This window comes from Oreochromis aureus, linkage group 7 (genome assembly GCF_013358895.1).
Source record: "Oreochromis aureus strain Israel breed Guangdong linkage group 7, ZZ_aureus, whole genome shotgun sequence".
NCBI classification, from domain to species: domain Eukaryota; kingdom Metazoa; phylum Chordata; class Actinopteri; order Cichliformes; family Cichlidae; genus Oreochromis; species Oreochromis aureus.
This window is the reverse complement of record NC_052948.1, coordinates 12,598,438-12,621,175: the sequence shown is the minus strand read 5'-3', so window position 1 is coordinate 12,621,175 and position 22,738 is coordinate 12,598,438. Positions and strand designations below refer to the sequence as shown.

At 39.9% G+C, this 22,738-nt stretch overlaps 1 protein-coding gene across 3 annotated transcripts in view; it reads left to right on the top strand.

Annotated features, from left to right (window-relative positions):
* The window catches only part of tln2b (talin 2b), an 86,119-nt gene extending 78,024 nt beyond the window's left edge, over nucleotides 1–8,095 (top strand). For 2 of the 3 annotated variants that reach the window (XM_039615395.1, XM_031747494.2), the window contains exons 50-57: nucleotides 113–220; nucleotides 936–1,041; nucleotides 2,312–2,436; nucleotides 4,879–5,004; nucleotides 5,100–5,162; nucleotides 5,263–5,445; nucleotides 5,527–5,652; nucleotides 7,106–8,095. In XM_039615395.1, the coding sequence (XP_039471329.1) occupies nucleotides 113–220; nucleotides 936–1,041; nucleotides 2,312–2,436; nucleotides 4,879–5,004; nucleotides 5,100–5,162; nucleotides 5,263–5,445; nucleotides 5,527–5,652; nucleotides 7,106–7,234 (966 nt within the window). In that variant the 3' untranslated portion in view covers nucleotides 7,235–8,095. The remainder of the gene's footprint in view (nucleotides 1–112; nucleotides 221–935; nucleotides 1,042–2,311; nucleotides 2,437–4,878; nucleotides 5,005–5,099; nucleotides 5,163–5,262; nucleotides 5,446–5,526; nucleotides 5,653–7,105) is intronic. The other variant, XM_039615394.1, reaches the window with a different exon arrangement.
* Nucleotides 8,096–22,738: the final 14,643 nt, after the last annotated feature.

Here is a 22,738-nt window from a genome sequence, read left to right as displayed (position 1 = left end):
ACCCCACGTAGCGCATTTGCACTCGTGTTAAATGTTACCTTTCCTATGGGAGCAATTTCAGTGTCCTATCCTAAATCTCCTGTTCTGCTGTATTGTTTTCTTACCCTTACAGCAAGCAGCATATCACCCTGAAGTCGGTGAGGAACTGAGGAGTAAAGCCCTGCAATATGGCTCTGAGTGCACCACCGGATATATCAACCTTCTGGAGCAAGTCTTGCAGGTTGGAAAGAAGTAGTCTCATAAATAAAGGATACAAGTGATTTTGTGTGCATCTCCTGGCCTCTTGCACTCACCCTGCACTGATAAGTCTCAGACTTCCTCATAGCATAAAACGTAAAAATTGTGTTAGGCCACTCTGCAAGCCTTTAGAAAATCTGATTTTTTGTTTATTTTTTCTGTTGTTGAATATATTTGCATAAAAATTAGCAACTCATTCTGATGAAATTGCTTTGTTGCAAAAATGACTGCATGAAGACTGCGTGAAGACAAGTGTGTCCATGTGAGACAAATTGCTAGTTAATGCATTAAGTATCATAATTACGGATCTCGTTTGCATAATTAATGGGCACATCATACCGAGTCTGGCAGGACATCAGGAACATGAAGGACTTTAAAATCGTCAATATATAACTTAGTTACAGAAATAGTTGCTCAAGTATCAAAAACGGATCCTCAGCTTTTACATTCTGCAATACATTTAGTGTCTTTCAGCAAGTTAATTATAAATTATACTCTCTTAACATGTAATCAAGAAAGGTTAAAAAAGAACAGATTTGTTTTGTAAAGAATTATCTCTGACTAATCTTTTACCATGTGTTTACTTTTGCTTCTTGTGTGTGTGTTTGTGTGTGTGTGTGTGTGTGTGTGTGTGTGTGTGTGTGTGTGTGTGTGTGTGTGTGTGTGCCTTTGCACATGTTTGGCTCTTGTGTTTTCAGGTGCTGCAGAAGCCCACACCAGAGCAGAAGCAGCAGCTGGCTGTGCACTCGAAGCATGTGGCAGCGTGTGTGACGGAGCTCGTCCAGATCGCCGAGGCCATGAAAGGTGAGTCCAGACGCACAGCTGATGACACACATGCTCTCACAGAACACACGAAAGAGAATAGCTTAATAGTCTTTACTTATGAGTGACCCCATCCTGACTGATGTCAGGATTTTATGGATGCACATAAAAGTTGTGCATGCTTAACTTTTCAAGTGCATCTTTCTCTAAACAGTATTTTGAAAAGGACACATTCATTTTATGAAGGTGTGGGTGATAGCCATAAAGTTTTGGCAGTACGCTTTTGTTTTATAAATGCCTGTATGTACACTCAGTGTAAAACCCTAAAAAGAAAACTGGAGAATGCATTTTTAAAAGAGGGGAAATTCCCCTAGGAGCCAACTCAATCAGATAAAATGTAAAAAAAAAACATGACAGGATTGTGGAGATGGCAGAGATTAGTCAAAGGAGCCCTAATCCTCTTGTGCGTGAATATCATGGTGCGAGTGAGTCAAGCTCCCAAACCTGTGTGTGTGCGCACACCCTGATAAAGATGGGTCACGAGAATCACTTTAGAATATTGAAATCACACCAAAGAGTGATTACCGTGCTGTCTTTCAAATTAAGCTCTGTAGGATGGTTATGACACAAACATATTAGAGAAGTGTTTTTTTTCTCTAGATGTTGCAATGCTCCATCTGACAGGAGTAATAGATTGTGTTTGGATGAGAATTAGATTTCAGCACACTGCCTGAGACACAGCGGGGCTATCCACTTCACCTCTCTAATGTCCCATGTGTTCTCTCCCTCTCTCCTCCCTGCTCTTTCCTTGCTGCCTCAGACGGAGGTAAGTGGGATACGGTCTGTTTTGTTCCTCCAGATCACCTTTCATGCAGTCAGAAGGGGGTAGAGAGTAGACGGTTTCAGGGTAGGGTGGGGGTGCAGAACAGATTTCCCCAGAGCTCGAGATAATCTATGAAAACATCGTTCCATCTGCTTTACCAAGCTGTTCAAAAACGGCTACATTTTATGGGCACTTAAAAACTTGCAAAAAGACAACGATCCATCAAGTGTGCATTTCGTCTAATTTTAGCCATCTTACTCAATTTTCAGACATTACTGTCATACTGCAAACAGTTTGTGGGAATGTATAGAAAGCTCAGATTTAAGACATACAAGGAATCCTGCGTGTGAATAGAAACATTTGTTTGAAGCAAAGCAGGACTATTTCTTACATAAAATGATACCATCACTTTTTTCTTGTACTTTTTTGAAAGTCTGTTCAAAAACTACTGCGATAATCAGTGTTTGGATACGTTTTGATCTCTTCCAGGATCAGAGTGCGTGGACCCTGAGGACCCCACTGTCATCGCTGAGACTGAGCTGCTCGGAGCAGCAGCATCCATTGAAGCTGCAGCCAAGAAACTAGAGCAGCTGAAACCCAGGGCCAAACCCAAGGTAAAAGTGCCCCTCTCAACCTTTTCCACCCACGCAAACCCACGCACAGGTTTTTGCCATTAATCAGCAGGGAGACAACGTGGGGTGTAGGCAGGAAAAGGTGACACCGGCTTTGAAGTGGAGTCTTTTTTTTTTTCCTTTTTCTTTCTATTAACCGAGCTGCGAACATGGGATCATAAAAGGAGAAAATTATTCTGTTACACATGCCATGTTGACTCAGACAACTCGGTCCAGTGATCTAACTTGTACGACTTTCTTCAAAGGTAGTTTGAGACTTTATTTTGAGTTGCACTGCCAAGAGATGCAATTACACAGCTGGGTCTTCAAGCTTATTTTGGAAGGGAGTTCAAAAGTGCGATGAACTGTTGTGACCCTTTGTTAAAGAGAGGTTCTCGGCCTTATTGGACACATGTCCTTTTGTTTCTTTGCAGTGTTCATCATTTCTAAACGAAACAGGGAGGTTTTCTCAGCCTGTTGTTCACCTCCCCCCACACGCACACTGCGGTATTGCCTAAAAAAACAGAGCGACTTTAGCCCTTAACAAGCAGATAACTGTGCTTTTGTGAAGTCGAATTACTCGCGTTTTGTATGCAATACAGGATTGTGGTTTGAGGTGTGCTCTGCATGATTGTGTCTGTCTCTGGAGACTGGATAGTTAGATCTATGTGGTCTTGCTTTTTGTGCCTCTAGTGCTTTTCCCCTTTTCTATCAGTTCAAACCTCTGTCTGTGTGTGATTTCAAAATCTCTATATTTATAATGCATCAGCTTTTATGAAGACTGTATAATGCTCTGCTTTGTACTACAATTCCAGAGCTGCAGACTGCATTTATGATGACCTTTGTGTTTATGAAAGGGGATTAGTAGGTGAAAGGCGCTTCCTCTTTTTGATGTCACTGTCTCCCTCTAGTGATCTAAGAGGAAGCTTTAGTATTTAAAAGGAGAATACCTCTGTGTCCTGAACTAATCTGTCCTTGTGAGCAATTTATTTTTATTTATATATATACATTTGTAACTGTGCTGTCCTGTCATTTGTCCTCATGTAGCTTACAGGACAAAACTAAATCCCAGGTCTGAGATACAGATTTTATGGGGATGTTAAGCAAGACGGTGAACTGTACGAGCTATATTTTTTTTAATATCACAAAGCGGGCCTTATGTCTCTTTAAAAAAAACACATGGGGTTCAAACAGATGTTTAGGTTATTTGTTTAAAACTGCTTGAATTCTTCCTCGCCCCCCCCCCCCTCCCTTCCTTTCTGCTCCTTCATCCCTCCCATCCAAAAGGAGGGAGGGCTCTCCTGCCCCACAAGCATGCTTCCTTGCTCCCTACCCCTCAAGCCATTGTAGACCTGGAAGCCTTCTCTGCAGGGCTCTGTCTGATATGTTTGATATATTAGGTTGTTATTCAGTCCAACTATATATCAAACATATTCCTACAGTGTCCCGCCCTGTCTCCAGCCGCGTGTGCCTTATGTGTTTATCGAGGTCTGTGATCAACTGCATGCTGTTGACTGATGTTGCAGAGATGGCCATTTGTTAAATGTCCTTGAACTGATGCCCTTTGATCTTTACTCTGCTTTTTACTTTGGTGTAATGACTGGATTTATCATATCATATATCTGCTGCCACTTTGTGTAACGCTAAAACTTAAGTAGTACTGCTTATGTTCCATTATCAGGACAAAGATACTATTGAGGACAACGAGCCCATGACTTCCATGTTTTTTCTTTAATTTTGTAGGTTTCAGAAAGCTGTCTGGGACATTAGTCTAAAAAGTAGTACAAGGCAGAGAGTTAAGTTTGCATACACTGTATTTTTAAGCCATTCTAATGCATTTATAAAGCTTTTTAACACTCTTGAATTTATGGTTTAAAAAATAATTTGTGGGCATAATTATTCCAAGTTGGCACAGTATTATGAGATTCTTGGTGCTGGGTTACACAACACATTAAGTTTAGTCATCTATAAAGATGTGTATAGAGAACAAATTAAATTTTCTAAGTTCAAAAAATGAAGCAGTTTCTCACAAACGTGTGCTTTACCGTGGCTTTGAGCTTTAAAGTGTCAGCACTGAGGTTATAGCACCATTCATCTAATAACACAAAGGATTTATGAGCAGTATTTGCCAGAATATAAGTAAATTGTAATAGAAGAAAACACCACAATTATCAAAGCTTTGGCAGTCTCCCATTACGGGTGTGAATGTGCAAGAGTGTGAAGCAGGTTTTGATTGGACGGACTATGGAGGATGCGAGCTTGGCCAAGACACATTGTAAAAAATAAAAGCTGAAATTGTTTTTAAATTAGGATTGTACTCTGTATTTTAATTAGTCCTCTAAATGCATATAAGTGACTTGGTCCCCCACCCACAGATGTGTCTTTGATGATGTCTTTGACTAATTAAATTCACTTTAAATGTAAGTTATGTGGTTTACCTTCCAGCAGGCAGATGAGACACTGGATTTTGAGGAGCAGATCTTAGAAGCAGCAAAGTCCATTGCTGCAGCAACTAGCGCTCTTGTTAAATCTGCATCTGCAGCTCAGAGAGAACTGGTGGCACAGGGCAAGGTCAGTCTACACAATCTCCAAACCTTAGGCACTTGTAAAGTACTCTGTAGTAACACAGTGCAACATCTGAATTTCTCCCCCAAACTCTACCTCAGGTGGGATCCAATCAAGCCAATGCAGTCGACGATGGCCAGTGGTCACAGGGTCTCATATCAGCTGTAAGTCGGTGTGAATTATTCTAAAACCTTCTTTCTATAACACCAAATGAGACTTTAAATAAACCAAAATTATAACATGTACATTTCTTTAATGCTGTAGGCACGTATGGTAGCAGCAGCCACCAGTAATCTGTGTGAGGCAGCTAATGCTTCAGTGCAGGGCCACGCCAGTGAGGAGAAACTCATCTCTTCAGCCAAACAGGTTGCAGCCTCGACAGCTCAGCTGCTGGTGGCCTGCAAGGTGAAGGCTGACCAGGATTCAGAAGCCATGAGGAGACTACAGGTAGTACTTAAACACACTTTTTAATTTGTCCCTGGAAACATTTATTGCACGCGTACTAATTTTGGGGATGTCACTAAAAAGGTGGCTGGTAATGCTGTGAAGCGAGCATCGGACAATCTAGTCAAGGCGGCTCAGAAAGCAGCATTTGACAAGACGGAGGATGACAGCGTTGTGGTGAAGACCAAGTTTGTTGGAGGCATAGCTCAGGTAAGAATCCTGGAAAGAAAAAATGTTTGAGGGCTAGAAGAGAAATCACTACTTCTCTGTGATGTGCCCTTTTCTTGCCAATATGCCAAAATGCCACAGTTGTTTTTCTGAAATCGCTGAGAGCTGCTGTAGATGAGAAGCCCGTCAGTTTTGTTTCTCACTTGTTTACCAGGTTTGCAAGGCATCCACAGCTGAATATCTTTTGAAAGCCTTTAGTGTATTTCTCTTCCGGCAGAAACAAATAACAGTACTTTCTGTGGCCTTCTGTTTTGATGGTGGTACTTTCATCGTGACTGGTTTCCCATATTAGTGCTGCACCCCAGCTGGACTTCAGCCTGTCACCTTTTTCTTACCAGTAAAGTTTGACTTAACATTGTTAAATAATCATGATCACATGACTGTTAACCACTTTAGGCTGTGACTGACATAACATAACTTATAAGATTCAACTTTTTCAAAAACCAAATGGTATGTCAATGTGAATTAGTGATTTCTCTTTAAGATGTTCTATTGGAAATATGACCAGTACACACAAACGGAGAAAATAACTGTCATAAGATAAAACTTGCTCTTTTCTTTAATTTATTTTGGCTCTTTACTGCTGAGTACTGTATTCAAAAGACATCAAAAAGGTTTAAGTTCACCGGTTGTTGTTTTTTAAATTCTGGTTTGTTCACATTCGTACAGGGTGAACATCCAGTCCTCAAGGGCCAGTGTCCTGAAAAACATGTGTCCCAGCTGCTACACACCTGGATAAAATTAGTAGGTCATTGGCAAGGCTTTATAGAACTTGACTGCATGCCGGTGGCAGTTCAGCCATTTGATTCATGTTACAGCAGCTCATGAATGAATTAACATGGTGCAACAAAAGTACTTTTACAAGTACATTTTTTCAGAAACTTACATTTATTTAAATGTACTTGAGTAATGTTAGAGGTTGCCATCTCACCATGCAGTCAGTTATTGCTAATGGCCTACTAATTTTATTCAGGTGTGTTGCAGCAGGGACACATTTAAAAGTTTCAGGACACCGGGCCTCGAGGACTGGAGTTCGACACCCCTGGTCTAAGTAGTTAACACGTTTTGAATCTTCACAAAAATGTCACTTGTATATTTTCAATTTTATGTATATATTTATAACGTAGTTACAGTCAGTTACCTGTTTTATGGTTCGCTGAGGTTTTATTAGATATTTAAATCTGACAAACTTAATTATCAATGAAGCTGTCTGACAGCTTCATTGATAATTAAGTACAATTAGCTCAGTTTGCCATAAAATTTCTAGCAAAATCTATTTCGTACTGTTTAAATGTATATTTCTATCTACATAATGAAAGTCTTGGTGTTCTGCCATGTTCTGTGCTCGGGACATGGCAGGAAGGGTTTATCGTGTCAGCCTAGCCACAGGCATAGTAGTGGTGAATCTTCTCTCAAATGTTCTCATTCTCCTCAGATCATTGCGGCTCAGGAGGAGATGCTGAGGAAGGAGCGAGAGCTGGAGGAAGCTCGGAAGAAGCTGGCTCAGATCAGACAGCAGCAGTACAAGTTCCTGCCCAGCGAACTGAGGGAGGACGAAGGCTGACGGACGCAGCGGATGGGGACGTGCGCTGCGCTGACGAGACCTTCTTGTCACGGGGAGATGCCAGTCCAGTATTGGCTGTTTCAACTCTCATAAAACCAAGGACAATATAGCACTTGAAGCAGGCCTGTTTGGTGATAAAACAAGTGCCTGTGCTCGGTGTATTTCTGTGCGTATGTGGCTGTGTGTGTGCGTGTATGTATTTGTCAGTGAATGGCATTGACATTCAGACTTTAATATGAAGAAAGCTGTTCCTATAAGCAAGTTGAGAAAGTTTAAGTCGTACGATAAACGTATCATTACTTTGTGGGTGTTACTGCATCATGAGCATTACTGACTGTTACAATCATGAATCAAAGAAATCTTGTATAATCCCTGAATGTTCTCAAAAGTGTTTGAGTTTTAGAACAAATAGAAAGGAACTGGTGATATTGATGTAACCGGGAAATTAAATCTAAGGGTCCACAGTTTGTATTCCAAGTATACAAAGTATTCATAGAAAGGCTGGAAGATTTCTCACGTCTCATTTCACCACTGGCTTGCATGCACCATAATGTCTAAACATATCAGCAAAGCTACTAACCAATAGAGTAGTATAGAGTGAAAAGGCACTTGTATTTTACTAAAAAAAAAAAAATGTGAACACGGGCTTTGCTGTTAAACTAGCAAATCTTGAAAAGAGAAAAATCAATGATTATGATTAAACTATGTTGTTCTGCTTGATGCCAAACGATGAGGGTCTCTAAGGCTACGTTCACACTGCAGGTCTTAATGCTCAATTCCGATTTTTTGATCAAATCCGATTTTTTTTGTCTGCTCGTTCACACTACACATAAAATGCGACATCAAACGCTCTCCAGTGTGAACGCTCAAAGCGGCCCGCATGCGCAAAAAAGATGATCACACACACAACGCGCTCTGTTTAGACCCAGAGCAAACAATATTGTTTGACTGATGGCCCTTAATATAAAGACTTCGGACTTTATGTTTCCAGATTTTTGCTTTAAGTTATTTTGTTATTTACATAATAATGTAGATGACCTAATAATGATCCTTTTTGCTGTTTTAGAGGAGCGGTGCTTCAAAGGATAGTTGCAGATTTCTGTCAGAATCTGCAGAAAATACAGTAAAAATAAAATGTTCACATTTCTCCAACGTTGTCTTCCCAACAGTTTCACCGGATGGTAGGAAATCGTTCGCGATGTCCTATCAGGCGCTTCTCCGGCGCTGATAATTGGCGTCTGTCTTGTGTCAGTGACGTAAAAGACGGATTTAATGCGACTTGACCGTTCACACAGCAGTCGCTTTCTAAAACATCGGATACGTATCGGATTCAGTACCACATACGAAAGTGACCCAGATCGGATTTGAAAATATCGGATTTGTGCCGTTCACACTGTCATACCAAGATCGGATATGGGTCGCACAGGGGCGAAAAAATCGGATTTGATGCGCTTTCGCCTGCAGTGTGAACGTAGCCTAAGTGATAAAATAACATGACCACTGGCCATCACTAGCTATAAAGATGTTTATTCTTGACCACTTTCTTATATAGGTATAATCTGTGGTATTCAGAGTATCTGGATGATATGTGACCAAATATGTCTTGCTGCTTGTACATTATGTCATTTAATGTAACCCATCCCCCTCCCACTCGCAGTTCTTCCCACACACACTTGTGTAAGGAATACTTGTTTACATTTTTTGTCATGTTTGTTCTCGCTCGTCTTTGTGTTTTTAATTCCTTCTCCATTTACACTGGCCAGATTCTGTTTGGGTGTCGCCAGTGCTTTTATTCTACATACACGTAGTCACTGCCCCAGTCCTGCTAAAGTCATTTCACTTCAGATGGTCTGTCTATAGCAATACTTTACACTGAATATTTGAGAAAGATAATAAGAGTCTGCGCTGTTATTGTTTGGAAGAGTGTGCAATCATATTGAACTCTAGGCTCTTGAATGAAATGAGCATACACTGTGCTATAAAGTGGCTCATAACTTTATGCACTGAATTTAAAGCTCCCATTATACTGAATGGAGGACATTTGCTTAACAAACTAGACGAAATGGAATCACAGTCTGAGAAAACTGATTTTCTTTTCCTTTATTAATGTATAATGTATTTTAAATTTTCAGCATTCAACTCCACCATCTGTCCACGTCAGTGTCTGGTCTGCATTTTTATTTTTTATTTTCTTTGTACTAGTGCCTTACTTGAGTCTGCCCTACGAGCAGCTGAAAACCAGGCTGGGTGGGAGCCTGAGCCTTGTCCTCTCTGGATCAAAGCATTATGCCAGTCTATTCCCTATTGGGGTCTTAATTTAAAAAACAGCCCTTTGCCATACAGTACAATGCCTTGGCTGGTGGCCTACCTGCTGACAGTGTTCTAATGCTGATATAAAAGGGCATCTGTGGATACATTAGGATTTAAAGACTAACGCTAGACTGCATTCAATGAGCATGTGGCAATTTGTGTATGAAGTTGAGAAATTGTTTAAATTCATTATGCCAAGTCCCTCTTAAATGTTTCATTGTCTAACCACTATAAGAATTAAGTTTCTATCAGTAAATGTAAGAATTACCCTGAAATATATTGTCTGACCGATTTGTCAAAGTATTAATGGAAAATAGGAAAAGTTATTAGCTCTGTTTATGAATACGTGTTGTGCTTTCTTTAACAGAATCTGTTCGTTTTCTGATTTGATGCTGTATGTATGATATTTATCTGGTCACAAAAGTATTTTTTGTATTCACCACAAATAAAGCTTTCAGACAACCGGTAACATTAAGATGATTGTTGCTTTTTTTTTCATGTGAAATAGTGTCCCCTGCAGCTCTACTACTACTCTGACCGCAAATAAGGAGACCAAAATCAGGCAAAAGTGCATCTACTCTTTAATATATATATATTACTTTTTGAAACCTCAAAATAAAAGATGTCCAGTCGAATAAATCATCCTGCATTCTTGCCAGAAGATGTCAGCATTTATCCTTCATAGCTGAATCAGGAGGTCAGAGGATGTTCAAGTGGAAGGACTGGCAAAGTTAGCCAGACCAAATATGGACATTGTGGATGCATTTTTTTTTCTCCTTGCTTTACAGGCCAGACCTTGAAATATGCAACAATCCCCATTTAGATATTTTGGTCAATAATGAGAGCTCACAGTATTTTTATACTCTGGGTTACTGTTCCACAGCTACAGCCTTTACAGGCCTCATGTTTGAAGATTTAGTCAATCAGGAGAATGAACTTGACCTTTCTTTGCTTCTCAGGTGATACATTGCTTATTTCGTACTGAAGCTGATCCTTCTGTGCTAGAAGAAAATGTGGGCATAGTGTGCAAAGTATGGTTAAAGGTGGCCAGCACAGCACACTGTCCTTCTAATGAACACCATATTTGGTAGTTTGAATGTTTTGGTCTCATGTGAGGCAAGGCCACAGTGAAGAGGGGAAACTGAAGCCACGTGTTTAAGAGTGAATACCCATCTACTACTCACCCTCTCCCCCCCATCTCCATTCAGTGCCTGAGACCAAAAAGATTTTTGTTTTGTTTTGTTTGTTTTTTGGTGAACTTTGGAAAAACTCAGCAAATTTATGAGTTAATAGAGAAACCGTTCAATTCCTTCCTGCTATTGACCTGCACTTAATAATTTTGCCATGAGCTAAGCTGCATTTATTGCTTTCTTCTGCAAAACACAAAAAAGGGGTATTTTAACCCACACCCTTTTACCTTTTCAATGTGCGGCTTTTTCTTAAGCGTTCTGTCTTTTTTAGTCACTTGGCGCGTCGCATATCAAACAAATGGAGCATATAGGAAAGAAGGTGCAAGATATGTTTAGCTTAATTAGATGAAAGTGTTTAGAAAACAAAAATTAAAGGTTGAATTGAATTTGCTAAAGGAAACTTCAGAACCTGCTAATAGTTTTTGAGCATTTAAAAGCTTCGTGACACACTTAGTAATCCCTTGCACCGACAGTGTAAATCTCCGGCATCCTGAATGTTCTAAACTTGCTGTGTTGGAAAGTTTGTTTTGCTGTCACTGTGTCTTGTGCCATGCCTAATCCCTTCAGTCTGGCAGCCATTTAGTCCAGGCTTTGTTCCACGCTCAAGTTCCTAAAAGTGAAGCCAGGCTAACACATAGCTGGGCCAAATGACACTTGATCACCTCTACACTTTAATCATTTCAGAGCTAATCTAAGGTATGCTTAAGGCTGATACTGGTTTATATGTTTTCCAGTTTCAGTGGTAGGCATTTTAATGTAAGGTCAGAAGTAATGCAGGAATGGAATTAGGGCTTAACACTAAGAAAAGCCTATGTGAGCTTGGGAGTTGTCACACTGTAAAGCTGTGTAGGCACTTTTTGATAACGCTCCGTCAAATTTTAGTTTTCCATGTCCTGGTTTGGATTTCAGGGATTTCTTTAATAGTGTAAACAGCGGTGAATGCTTTACATATGAAGAAAAACATTCATAAGTCTCATGCTAAAAAAGCCTCTATGTGAACTCACTGTATTCTTTTATTATTATTTTGAATTCGGTTCAGGTAAGGCTAAACCAAACAGACTGAGAAAGTATAAAGGTCTGTGAATTCACAGAAAGTGAGACAGCCTTTGCCCTGAGCTATTTTTTCTTTTCACTTTTAGAGAAAGTGATGAAAGAGGAAGAGAGGTTTGGAAAAAATGCACATCAGGAAAGGCTTTGGGGTTTTTGGGCTGGGCCTTTTTGTCCACAGCGTGCTACTGAGGTTTTTCTCTTTTATGTTGTTGCCTTTGTGCACAGACAACATTTTAACCTGACAGTGTCCTTCTTGGGTCTCTCTCTGAACAAGCAGCCTGTGAACAAAAAGTTATTGCTAGCTATAATCTTTGGGAATACAAGATGTTTTTCTTTCCAAGTGCACTCATTCTTCCACCTTTTTTACGGTAACATGTTTTTTTTTATTTATAATCCTACTGAGACACATATTTCAGTGCAAAGAAGTCTAGAAGAAGGCCATAAAAATAGCTTATCAGTTCTTCAGCAGCCGTGTCAGGCTGAAAGTAATTTTCAAATTATTCAGGCTGATAAAACACTGGAAACCAGTATTGTTTATGGGTTGAATGGCTACTTGGCTTCAGTCCATTTTTCCCCAAAACTGTTACAAGCTCCAGACCCAAACAAGGTATGATAACATAAAAGAAGAACATATTTAACAAGCTGTTCCTTACAAAACTCTCCATGGAATTTGCTTTTCCTGTTATTTATACTATATCTTCACAATATTAGCATGGTTTTAATGTATTTTCCAAATCTCAAATTCAACCCTGCATCTGGGGAAAGGCACTTTTACAGTCAAACTGTTCCACTTTTATTAAGTTTTCTTCAGCTAAAATGATAAACCACTTCATATCTCACACATACTGCCAAGAGCTTCGTGTAAATATCCTTGTACTGTCTTGGTAATCACATTGTCTAACAGTTATAGAGAAGAATACAGTGAGGAATTACAGCATGGTTTTACCTAAATGAATGAGGTCATTGTTTCAGAGGATGCCTGTTGTTTAGGCATACTCACATACCACTGCTCTGAGAAGCAGAGCTCCCTAACATAAACCTGGGAGACAGCAGCCGATCGATCTTAAAGAGCATTTCACTCCACTCTGGAACACATGACTATTTTAGGTCATTAGCGGGGTTCTCCCAACATGTTGACTCCTCCACTTACAGTAACTAACAGTGTATAACCTTCAATTTAAAACTAAGCAGAGTCAGTATAGATGATCTGTTTCATAGCTTTGAGCTGGTTATTGTCTAATTGCTGTGATTTCACAAACTTAAAACAAAGGTTAAAGTAATAGTACAGGTATGTTCATACTAAAATAGAATACACCAATTTCCAAAAGATAAGAGCATAATGGGTGTATTTTTTAAAGGTAGGTAGGTTAGAAAACAGTCACACTCAGAATCTCAATCGGCCTGCTGAGTGACAAAATTCACTGTCTACCTCTCCCCTGACAGCACAGCAGCTCCTTCAGTCATCGCGTAAGGAAGGCACAGTATTTCTCAGTCAGCAATGACAGGAGGGCTATATTGGGACTGAGCTGAGACTTACAACTTGGGTGCTAAATTTGGAGAGCTTCACAAGTAACATCAGGAATATCTATTAAATGATATCCTCTGACTCCAAACACGTTCTTCCACAGTCAGGTTTTCCTCAGTGACTTACTTACACTTTGCTCGGTTTTGCTGAAAACAGTGTCGTGATAGAGAACTGAGGAGCAGCCCCTGTCTCAGACGGTGCTGCCGAATGCAACTGATCTGCAGAGCCTCCTTGGATTTAAGCTGTCCAGAATGAAACGTAATACTCCGCCATCCAAATGCTTCTGTCTTAATAAGGAAACTTTGCTTAACACTCGTCAGATGACAGGCCGCATTTCTGTGGAGGAGAAAAAAAGAGTCATTGGCTCCTTTTCTTCGCTCAATCCTGTGGCCTCCCCACCCTGTGTTAAAGCTGAATAAACACTCTCTGCTCAGCGAGGTTTTCTCAGCGCTGACATCAAATTTCACACAATTTTGATGTGAGAGCCTACATTTAATGTGTCATTCTATTTTTGACTTTTGTTTGCCAGCTTAGCAAAGGTTATTCTTATTACAAGCATAGAGGGGTTTTTTTGGGGGGGGGGCTTGGGCGCTCCCCTGTTATGAACACAGAACATACATACATAATATATATGTACATACACATATGTACATATTAGAGATGGCACGATACCACTTTTTTATGTCCGATACCGATACCACTATCATAAATTTGAATATCTGCCGATACCGATATGAATCCGATATAGTGTGTTTTTTAATCAATAAAACTGTTTTTTTAATATCTTGCTGCATTTTGTATAAGTTCATACTCAAGTTTAAATAAACAACAACACTAAAGCTATTCTGTTATACCTGTATGTAAAAAATACACTGCACCCAAAATATTTCATAGTTCAGCAAAACTGATCAATCTAATAAACTTAAACCTACTCCATCCTCCCTATTCTGGTATGTTAAAGAGTAAGCAACCTAACTAATAGGGTTGCAAACTCCCAGCAAAAAAAATAGTGAACCACCCTCCACCTCATGATGCTTAATCGACATAATCAACTTTAATTTGATGCAGGGTGAAAAAAAATGCACAGAAATAAATTATTTTTCAAGAATAATTAAATAGATTCAACATCTTTCTTCAACAGAATTGCTGACTGCACAGATGGTACCTTCCCAAAGGAAAAAGTACTATAGCTTACTAGGGTATATTAGACTTAACAGTTACTATATATAGTAATGGACTTCTATACATTTTACATCAGATTAAAACTTTGGGTGTAAGATTCAGATAATTATTTATTAAAAGCTAGACATTTTAAATGAGAATAAGAAAGAAAAGTACGTCTTTGTGCCCCCTTTTCCCTGTTAATGCCCTATCGGCCCCCCTGGCTAAACTCTGCTAGATCCGCCCCTGCACAGTTATCAGCCGTCAGCTACGTAGAAAAGGATCCTGGTGTAGAAAGTAATATTAAATAAATTCTAACAACAGCTTATCAAGCTTAAACGTGCTGCTGTTGTTCAGCCGCTGGTTTCCTCTTTCTTGTGCAAAGTGGGCGATAAACAAACAAGAGAGATGGACTCACGACAGAAAAGCCGATCAGCTGATCATTAAGCAGTTTCATGATTGAAGTAGCAGCAGGAGAGGGAGGGAGAGAGAAGAGGCAGTTGCTCCATATATCGGTTGTTAAACTTAACGCTGGAATGCTTTACAAACATTCAGAGATGAACTTACACACTTGCTTTACTTCTCTCTGGGATAACTTCCTCGGAGATGAAATGCTGGTTTGGTAGTGAGGCTCCAAATACACACAGCCTCTATCACCTGAAGCATACTGCTGCAAGGTGCTACGATTATGAGCCGAGTTACGCTGTGTCGCAAGTTTTGTCAGGTGCTTTTTTTGATATTTAATGGATCGATTACATTTTTTATTTCTCTCCGATATCCGATCCAGTAATTTAGGTCAGTATCAGACCGATACCGATACGTAATATCGGATCGGTCCATCTCTAGTACATATTACTCCAAAGTAATATGTACAATACTGTGCAAAAGTCTTGAGCCAAACCTCATTTCTTCATACTTTGTTCTCAAGGAGCAACAAAAGTGGTTTCAAACAATAGTTCTCCAGGCTTTCTGAAGGTATTCCAAAGTTTTTCTTTGGACACTGACTGCTTGTCCTTATTCTTACCCAATGCATGTTTTGTTTTTTTGATTTATTTTGTTTTGTTTTGTTTGGTTTTTTTTGGTTATTTTTGTTACCCCACTTATCACTGATCTATTCAAGCACATAATATGAACCTAACTCAAGGGATGAACCAATGTGTGTCTGCACAACTTTTAAATTGTATCTCCAGGTTCTTTGTTACTAGCAGCCTGTTATAAAAACACAAGTGTTCACATTTTCTTGGTCAAATCTACAGAAATACCAAACTCAGGAGAAAGGCACAATGGTGAGTGTTTACAGCCATCTGTAAAACACAGTAGATGCTCTGTCATAGTTTGGAGCTGCATTTCAGCCAGTGGCATTGGGGATCTTAAAAGAATTGTAGAATTATGAACACAGAGAAGTAACGTCAGATTTTAATCCACCATACAATACCATCTGGAAAGCATCTCATTAACATTTTTCAACCTGCAAGCAATCCTAAATACACTGCCAGTGGAAAAGCAAACCATGGATAGAAACACACAGTGGAATACTATCAGTCGTAGATTGGCCTCCCCAGACCCCAAACCTCAACATTATTGCAGCAGCGTGGGACCATCTCAACAGATGACAGCCAATTTCCAAAGAAGAGTCTAGGATGTCCTTCAAGTAGCCTGGAGAGCTACTCCTGAAGACTACTTAAAGAAATTACAGAAAAGCATAACTAAGAGAATCCTTGGTGTGCTGAATAAAGGTGGTGGTTAAACCAAATATTGACTATAAATCTTGCCTCATATGCCTTGTATATTGTCTTTCCATGTATGTTCATGCATGGAAAGACACGCTTCAGTAATTTGTTACAACCATTTCCAATTTTTCTGATTGAAACTTTTCGACAGTAACTTCTTTGATTTTGTGGGGTTTTGATGAAAACAGTTCGGAAGATGCACTTGAAGCAACAGTTGATGATTTTTTTTCCAGCATGAAAATAGCAAAGCCATTAAGAGCATGTAAAGGACATGTGCTAATGACACAAAGGTCAAAATGTGATTGATTAGGAAGCTAGGAATCATAAGGGAATAGTGTTTAGATACCTCAGCTAACTTGACTCTGTTCCTATAAATATAGTGGTTTAGGCCAGCTTCTTAAGCCAACACACTGGGAAGCCACAAGCGCTCACAAATGTGCACTCTCATTGCAATTTATCTGGTTCCCCCAGGCCTGGAAAAAGGAAAGGGTTGCTTTTGCTGATTTCCAAAACCTGACTGGCTCACTAAAAGTAGTTTGTGCAGAAAAAAAAACAAAAAAGCAAAAACATGCTTTAGATGAGGGCCCCACACAAAAATGCCAGTGATCCCACATCTGTCCATTGGCTTAATTCTGCCTTTTATGAAATGAATTTCAGTGTAAATAAACCATTAGGTTCACATACAAGCACAAGTATCAGTGCTTTGAGTACATTTTGCTGATAACATTTTCTGCATTTTTACTGAAGTACGATTTAATTCATCTAATTCACAAAGCAAGATTTTACATTCATGTCCTGGTGCTTTTATTTAATAAAGGGATCCTCCCACCACTAGTCTTTCCTGTTCTTTTGATGGGAGTGTCTTCAGGCAGCCTCAGCATAATGATCCTTTTATCGTCCTGTACATTGTTATCTCTGACATCCAAGGGCCCAGGGCAGGAACTAAGCAGACCACACCAAATGAGTGTCTATTTATTTTCATGTCTATCTGCTCAGCTGCTTTATGACTGACTTTGCACAACTGTTTTATCTAGATCCCTAGCTGTGTGGTGAGTCGTCGCTTTGCTGGGAAAACTGTCGTGGCATCTGATGAAACGTGGGGCCACAAGACAGGCTTTGGTATGAAAATGCAGGTGCTGCAGAGCTGTGGGTTCCTGTGGCATTCCTCGCTGCAGAGAGGCCACTGTGACCCAGGCACAGTGAACACAGTGCGTGTGTTCAAACAGCCAGCCAGAACCACACTGGAATGTCTCATCACCAGAGGTTCTCACACACACTTCACATTATGGCTCTTTCATTTAGTCAGCTTGGAGTCTGGAACTCATACGAAAACATGATATGAACCATCGTCTCCTGTTTTGGATTTACAACATGCAAAGTCTTTTGCTTACTGACATGGCAGTCGTAAGTGAGGAAAATTACTCTCCCTCGAAAAGAATTCTCATGAGAGGATGCATTAAGAAAAGTTTGTATGAAGTGATTTAGAATACATCAAGCAAAACCACAGAAATACAACAGAATCTCAGCATCCTCCTCCTCTGGCCATCATTTCATCTCTCCGTGCCATAGAGCTCTGGCAGGCAGGGAGAACAGTGGCTGAGCTAGAAGTGCATACCAAGACATTTTATAGCCCCAAGGAATGGAAAGAAATATCGAGTATGCTTTTGGACCTCACAAAAAGCCCCCGCAAGTTAGCCCTCTCCTCTGTCTACCTCGCTTACACCAGAGAGCCCATATATGGACACATATATGAAAGGTTTTTCCTTCGTGCGCAAACACGGAAACTTCTAGCCCTGTGACACGAAGGGCAAAAGACTGAAGGCAAATATTTGAATAGAGCTATCCTCGAGATATTAGGCAGCCGCGAACTCAGATGTACAATGCGACAATAATTGGGTGAGTACGTCAGCAAGCACAAAGCAATAGACGGGCATTTAAGTTAATGATAGAAAAACACAGAGGAAAGAGGTTTAGAAAGATGTTTTAACAGCTTCAAATCCACAAAGAGTAAATTTTTGGACTCCTTATCTGGAACTGGGAGAAGTCGAAGCTGCCTGTAAACAACAGTTCACTGCACTTCCGGCTTGACTCGCCCTTCTGTGTACAAATAAACACAAAGGGCAAAATATGTGATTTTGCTGGAGACATATTTGTAAAGCTGAATGTCTGACAAATCGATGTTTTGTTTTTTTTCCTTTCACTATTCGTGCCTTGACATTTCTTGGCTTTTGAGAATTTGATTTTACACTAGGATTGTGGCATGGCATCTCACATAAGTGTGAAATGAATCGTGACAGTTCCCCACAGATGCCAACCCCACCCGCTTCTAGTCTAAGCTGACTGAACAGCATCAGATATGGCTTACAATCTTCCCTCTCTGTGTGTCCCCCCTCTAAGAGGGGGAGAACACAAACAAACTGTCTGGGAGGCACCCTGCCGAGGCCACAAATATTCCTCCATTATGACTTCTACCCACATTTGTATTTGCTCTACTGAACGTGTTAACTTTTGGAATTTTTCTCCATAGCTCAGCTTGTTTTTTCTCAATAACTTGTGGCTTTCGTATTGTCACAGAGGCTTTCCTGCAAACTTGAAAAATGAGCTTTAAATCTCAGCTTTGACCGATTATGAATTTCAAAAATGCATTTAGAAATTCACTTCAGGACTCCCAGGGAGCATCATAGACATATGTGTTTTTTATAAAAACTGAAAGGTTTGTGTCTTATTCGTGGACTGTAAGAGGATTTATTTTTCCACAGCCTGTGGGATGACAGATCCTTTCTTTTAACAGCCACTACTTGTGCTGTAGCAAAATCTTGGCACTGGAAGAAAGCTACCCATCTTCAGTGGAACACCTGCAGCTGAATTAGGTTGACCTTCATACCTAAGGAATTTGCCTTTGGTGAAAACTGTGAATTCTGATCGGCTCATACTGTACTCTCGGTGTTTGTCGTTTAAACAATAGGTTTGCTGGGATTAAAACAGAATAAGGAACGCGCCAGTGTGATTTACGCCTTTAATGACAGATTTATCACCACACAAAACGGTGTGAGTCGAAGTGTCACAGCCTTATTGCAACTATCCATCAAGTTAAATACTGTAGCTGTCTCTGTGCCATGGTTAGATGTCCACATGGTTAGATGTCCACCTGTGCTCAATAATAAACCAGTTCAAGTCTTACGACTACCAGTATATGTCAGTGGAACATTACTGTGGATAAACCCATCATCAGTAGGGCATGGGCTGGGCTTGGGTTACATCTTAAGTTGCACCCTCCCAGAATCCCATCTCAGTTTTTGCTATGCTAAATGCCCCTGCATGGAGCTATCTAATCACAGGGGTACCATCCCAAAGGGCCAAGAAGTTTTCTCTCTATATATATCTGGACGATGTCTGCAGAAACCTTAAGATGGTATTTGACGAGGGGTCTGCAATCACTGTACTCCTCAGTGACTCACTCAGTGGCCGTGCAGTCAACATGGAGGGAGAACCGCCCTTGAATCGTTCACTGCTGTATATCGGTGCAATCAGTAATACCGTGCATCATTAGAAAATAACAACTCACAAGTTGGCTTGTGGTTTCAAACCATATGGCAAAACCTCAGGAAAGTTTTTAAGTGTTTTCCTGGAAGAACTTCCAATCTTTGCATCCGATAACCTTTGTAAATGCACACAACACAATAAACAGAACAGAAGCAAATGGATCCTTTCTCTAATGTAGTAACATTTAAGCCACGACTAGATCCTAAATATCTCTCCCAAGTGTCCTCTTATGCAAACATGGTTTCAGGCACAGCGGCCAAGTAAAGCTCGGCTACTCCCAGAGCGTCAGCTGAGGAGAACCGGACATTCCACATACAGAGTGGGCTGTCACTGTAGGACTAACAGATTAACTAATACAGTGTTACAATATTATAACGGGCATCAAAGCGCTCCAAACTGCACACATCTGCTTTGTGTCGTTTAAATTCGGGAGGTTCACAAACAGTCCGTAATTAAAAGACTTTCTTTCTACCAGCTTTTGACCTTTTTGCATCTATCTTTATGTGTTTAACATGCTCTAATTTGATTATGTATGGCATCCTTTTTTAAACCCTTATTTATAAACATGTGTGCTACAAAAGCTTTCACTGATTTGAATTTGAATATGACGATAGCCCCATTTGTCCCACTCAGCTGTCCCCTCCTGCAGACCGAGACGATCAGAATTCCAACATGACAGAGTATCCCAGATCTGTCCAGAAAATAGGCAACAGTTGTTTGATTGCAAGTGTGTGTTTTCAACCCACAGTAGGACGGAATTCTTCCTTGACTGTGTTCCCTCGGTTGTTTCCACCTCTAAGGATAATTGTTAAGAATATTCGTGGCCTTTAAATGAGTGTTTACTGTTTTCAACACAATAAATTCTTTACTGATGCGGCAAAGCTTTGTGGGAGAAGACTGCATAATAAGAGTGAAGTTATTTATAATGTTCCAACAAGTAAGTCCCAAGAAAGCATTTATCTTTAAATCCCAGCTTCAATGCTGCATATTGTAGGACGCAGGCTTAGACTTATTTAAGGTTGGCAGCTTTAATGGGCTTCGGAGACCGAGTTTTTTCTTTTCTTTCAAAGAGCTCAAAATTACATGTCTAGATCTTTTCTCTTTCTTTCTTTTTTTTTTATTCGGCAGCCTTGAAAAAAAAAACACTTTTTGCATGTGGTGGCTTTCTTAAATGCCTTAAGCCTCAAATATTGAAAGAGTTTGTTATTGCCTTCTCATTTGTAAAAATGAAAGAAAACTTAAGTGTTACCTTCAGCTTGGCTCTTATGTGAGAGTACCTTTAATCTTCCAGTGGAATGCAACTTGGAGCTCGGCAGGTTTTCACTAATATCTGGATTTCATTCAAAATAAACATATTAGGCCCTGGGACATTCTTAATGTGCCAACGATTTACAGTAAAACATGATAAAAGGAGCTTATTTTCATTCCAGGGGTGCTACAGGAACTCTAGCATGCCATTTAACTGGAAATCCTGTTCAAGATAATGAATATGGAATTCCAAATCAAGAACAACCAACAGTGCACTATAAATTATACATTACTGAAAACATAAATGGCAAACTGTGCATAGGTAGTGTAACCAGAAACATGCACAATAAACGTGCACAATATGGCAACAAGCAAACAAAAAAAGGACAGAACACTTAAAGCATTAAATAAATGAAGTGGCTTAATTTACTAAGTCAGTCATGCAAGACTCAGGAAAGACCTCTGTATGCAGCAACCTCCCAGACTTCCTTATTTATAGAGAAAAGCGTTCCAGAGCTTTGATTTTTAAAAAGTGTGAGAGAAGAGCAGTTAGACACAAACTCTGTAAACAGTGTCTTTCACTGCCATTAATAATTAGAAAACAAAGGCTGTCTCCAGATTAGCAAAATGCTTTTTCTTTTAGGGCTCATGACAGTCAAATCTTAAAAAAAAAAAATCACTAATGGCTCAATTGGAAGGAGACAAATAAATCAATAAGATAAGAAGTCTCATCTTTCTCTGGCACTGTAAAAATCATAATTTGCTTCTTATTATGTAATTATTTCTTTTATTCAGTCTGCCAAGCATAGCAACAATATTCTATAAAACAGGCCAAAGCCTGAGCAAGACAGGGATTATTTTAAGAGACATATCTAATGCCTTTAGACCTTCCACTCTTGGCACCGTGTCTTGTATCCATATTACAGACTAAGGCAGGTGCATGGAAGAGAAGGCGATCCTAAAAATATCCTTGAGAAGACTAAAAGACACTTGGAGTGTCCTCAGTCACCGTAGTAGTGTGCTTTGACTTTTCACTAAGTTACTGCAGAGGGATCATTACTTGATATCATTTCTGTTAGGCATATTGTTATAATTGCATCGAATAATAATTGCTTAAATTTAGTAAGGCTAGTAATTAACATGCAATATGATGTGAAATTTTCTTCTTCATTAGTTTTTAAAACAGTAAACATTTCACAAATCACAAGCCAATCAGTGACTTAGCTGCTCTTATTGAAGTACAAAGCTGCCAGGATGCTGTGATGCCAGACAAATGACACATCAACAGTTTACGGGAGGGATATCCGATACATTATCAGGTAAACACTTCCCTCTGTTGAGCCCCCTAGACTGTGAACAATGCCTCTAGGGCTTGCTTGGCTAACCAAAAGCATCTCTTATCACAGAGAGCCACTACAGCATATTCCAAGGGAACTTACACTCACTCAGCCACCCAAACACACTCAGGCAGAGATAAAGAGCTACCAGAGACTACACGGTGACAAAAGCTTGTTCTGCAGCTGGCTCTGGTCCCTCTCCCAGCTTTTCCAGGGCAAGAAGAGAAAACAGGAAGGCACTGCCACTGTGAAATAAGACCAGAAAACATAATTTCCTTGCAAATTAAACATATGCCAACTTTCAGAAACTTTGGGAAAGTGAGCAAACTCAGAGGCCACTCAATTCAGAGACAGAGGCTGCATGTTGCTTTTAAATATGTGACCGGGGCATTAACGCAAACGTAAACAGT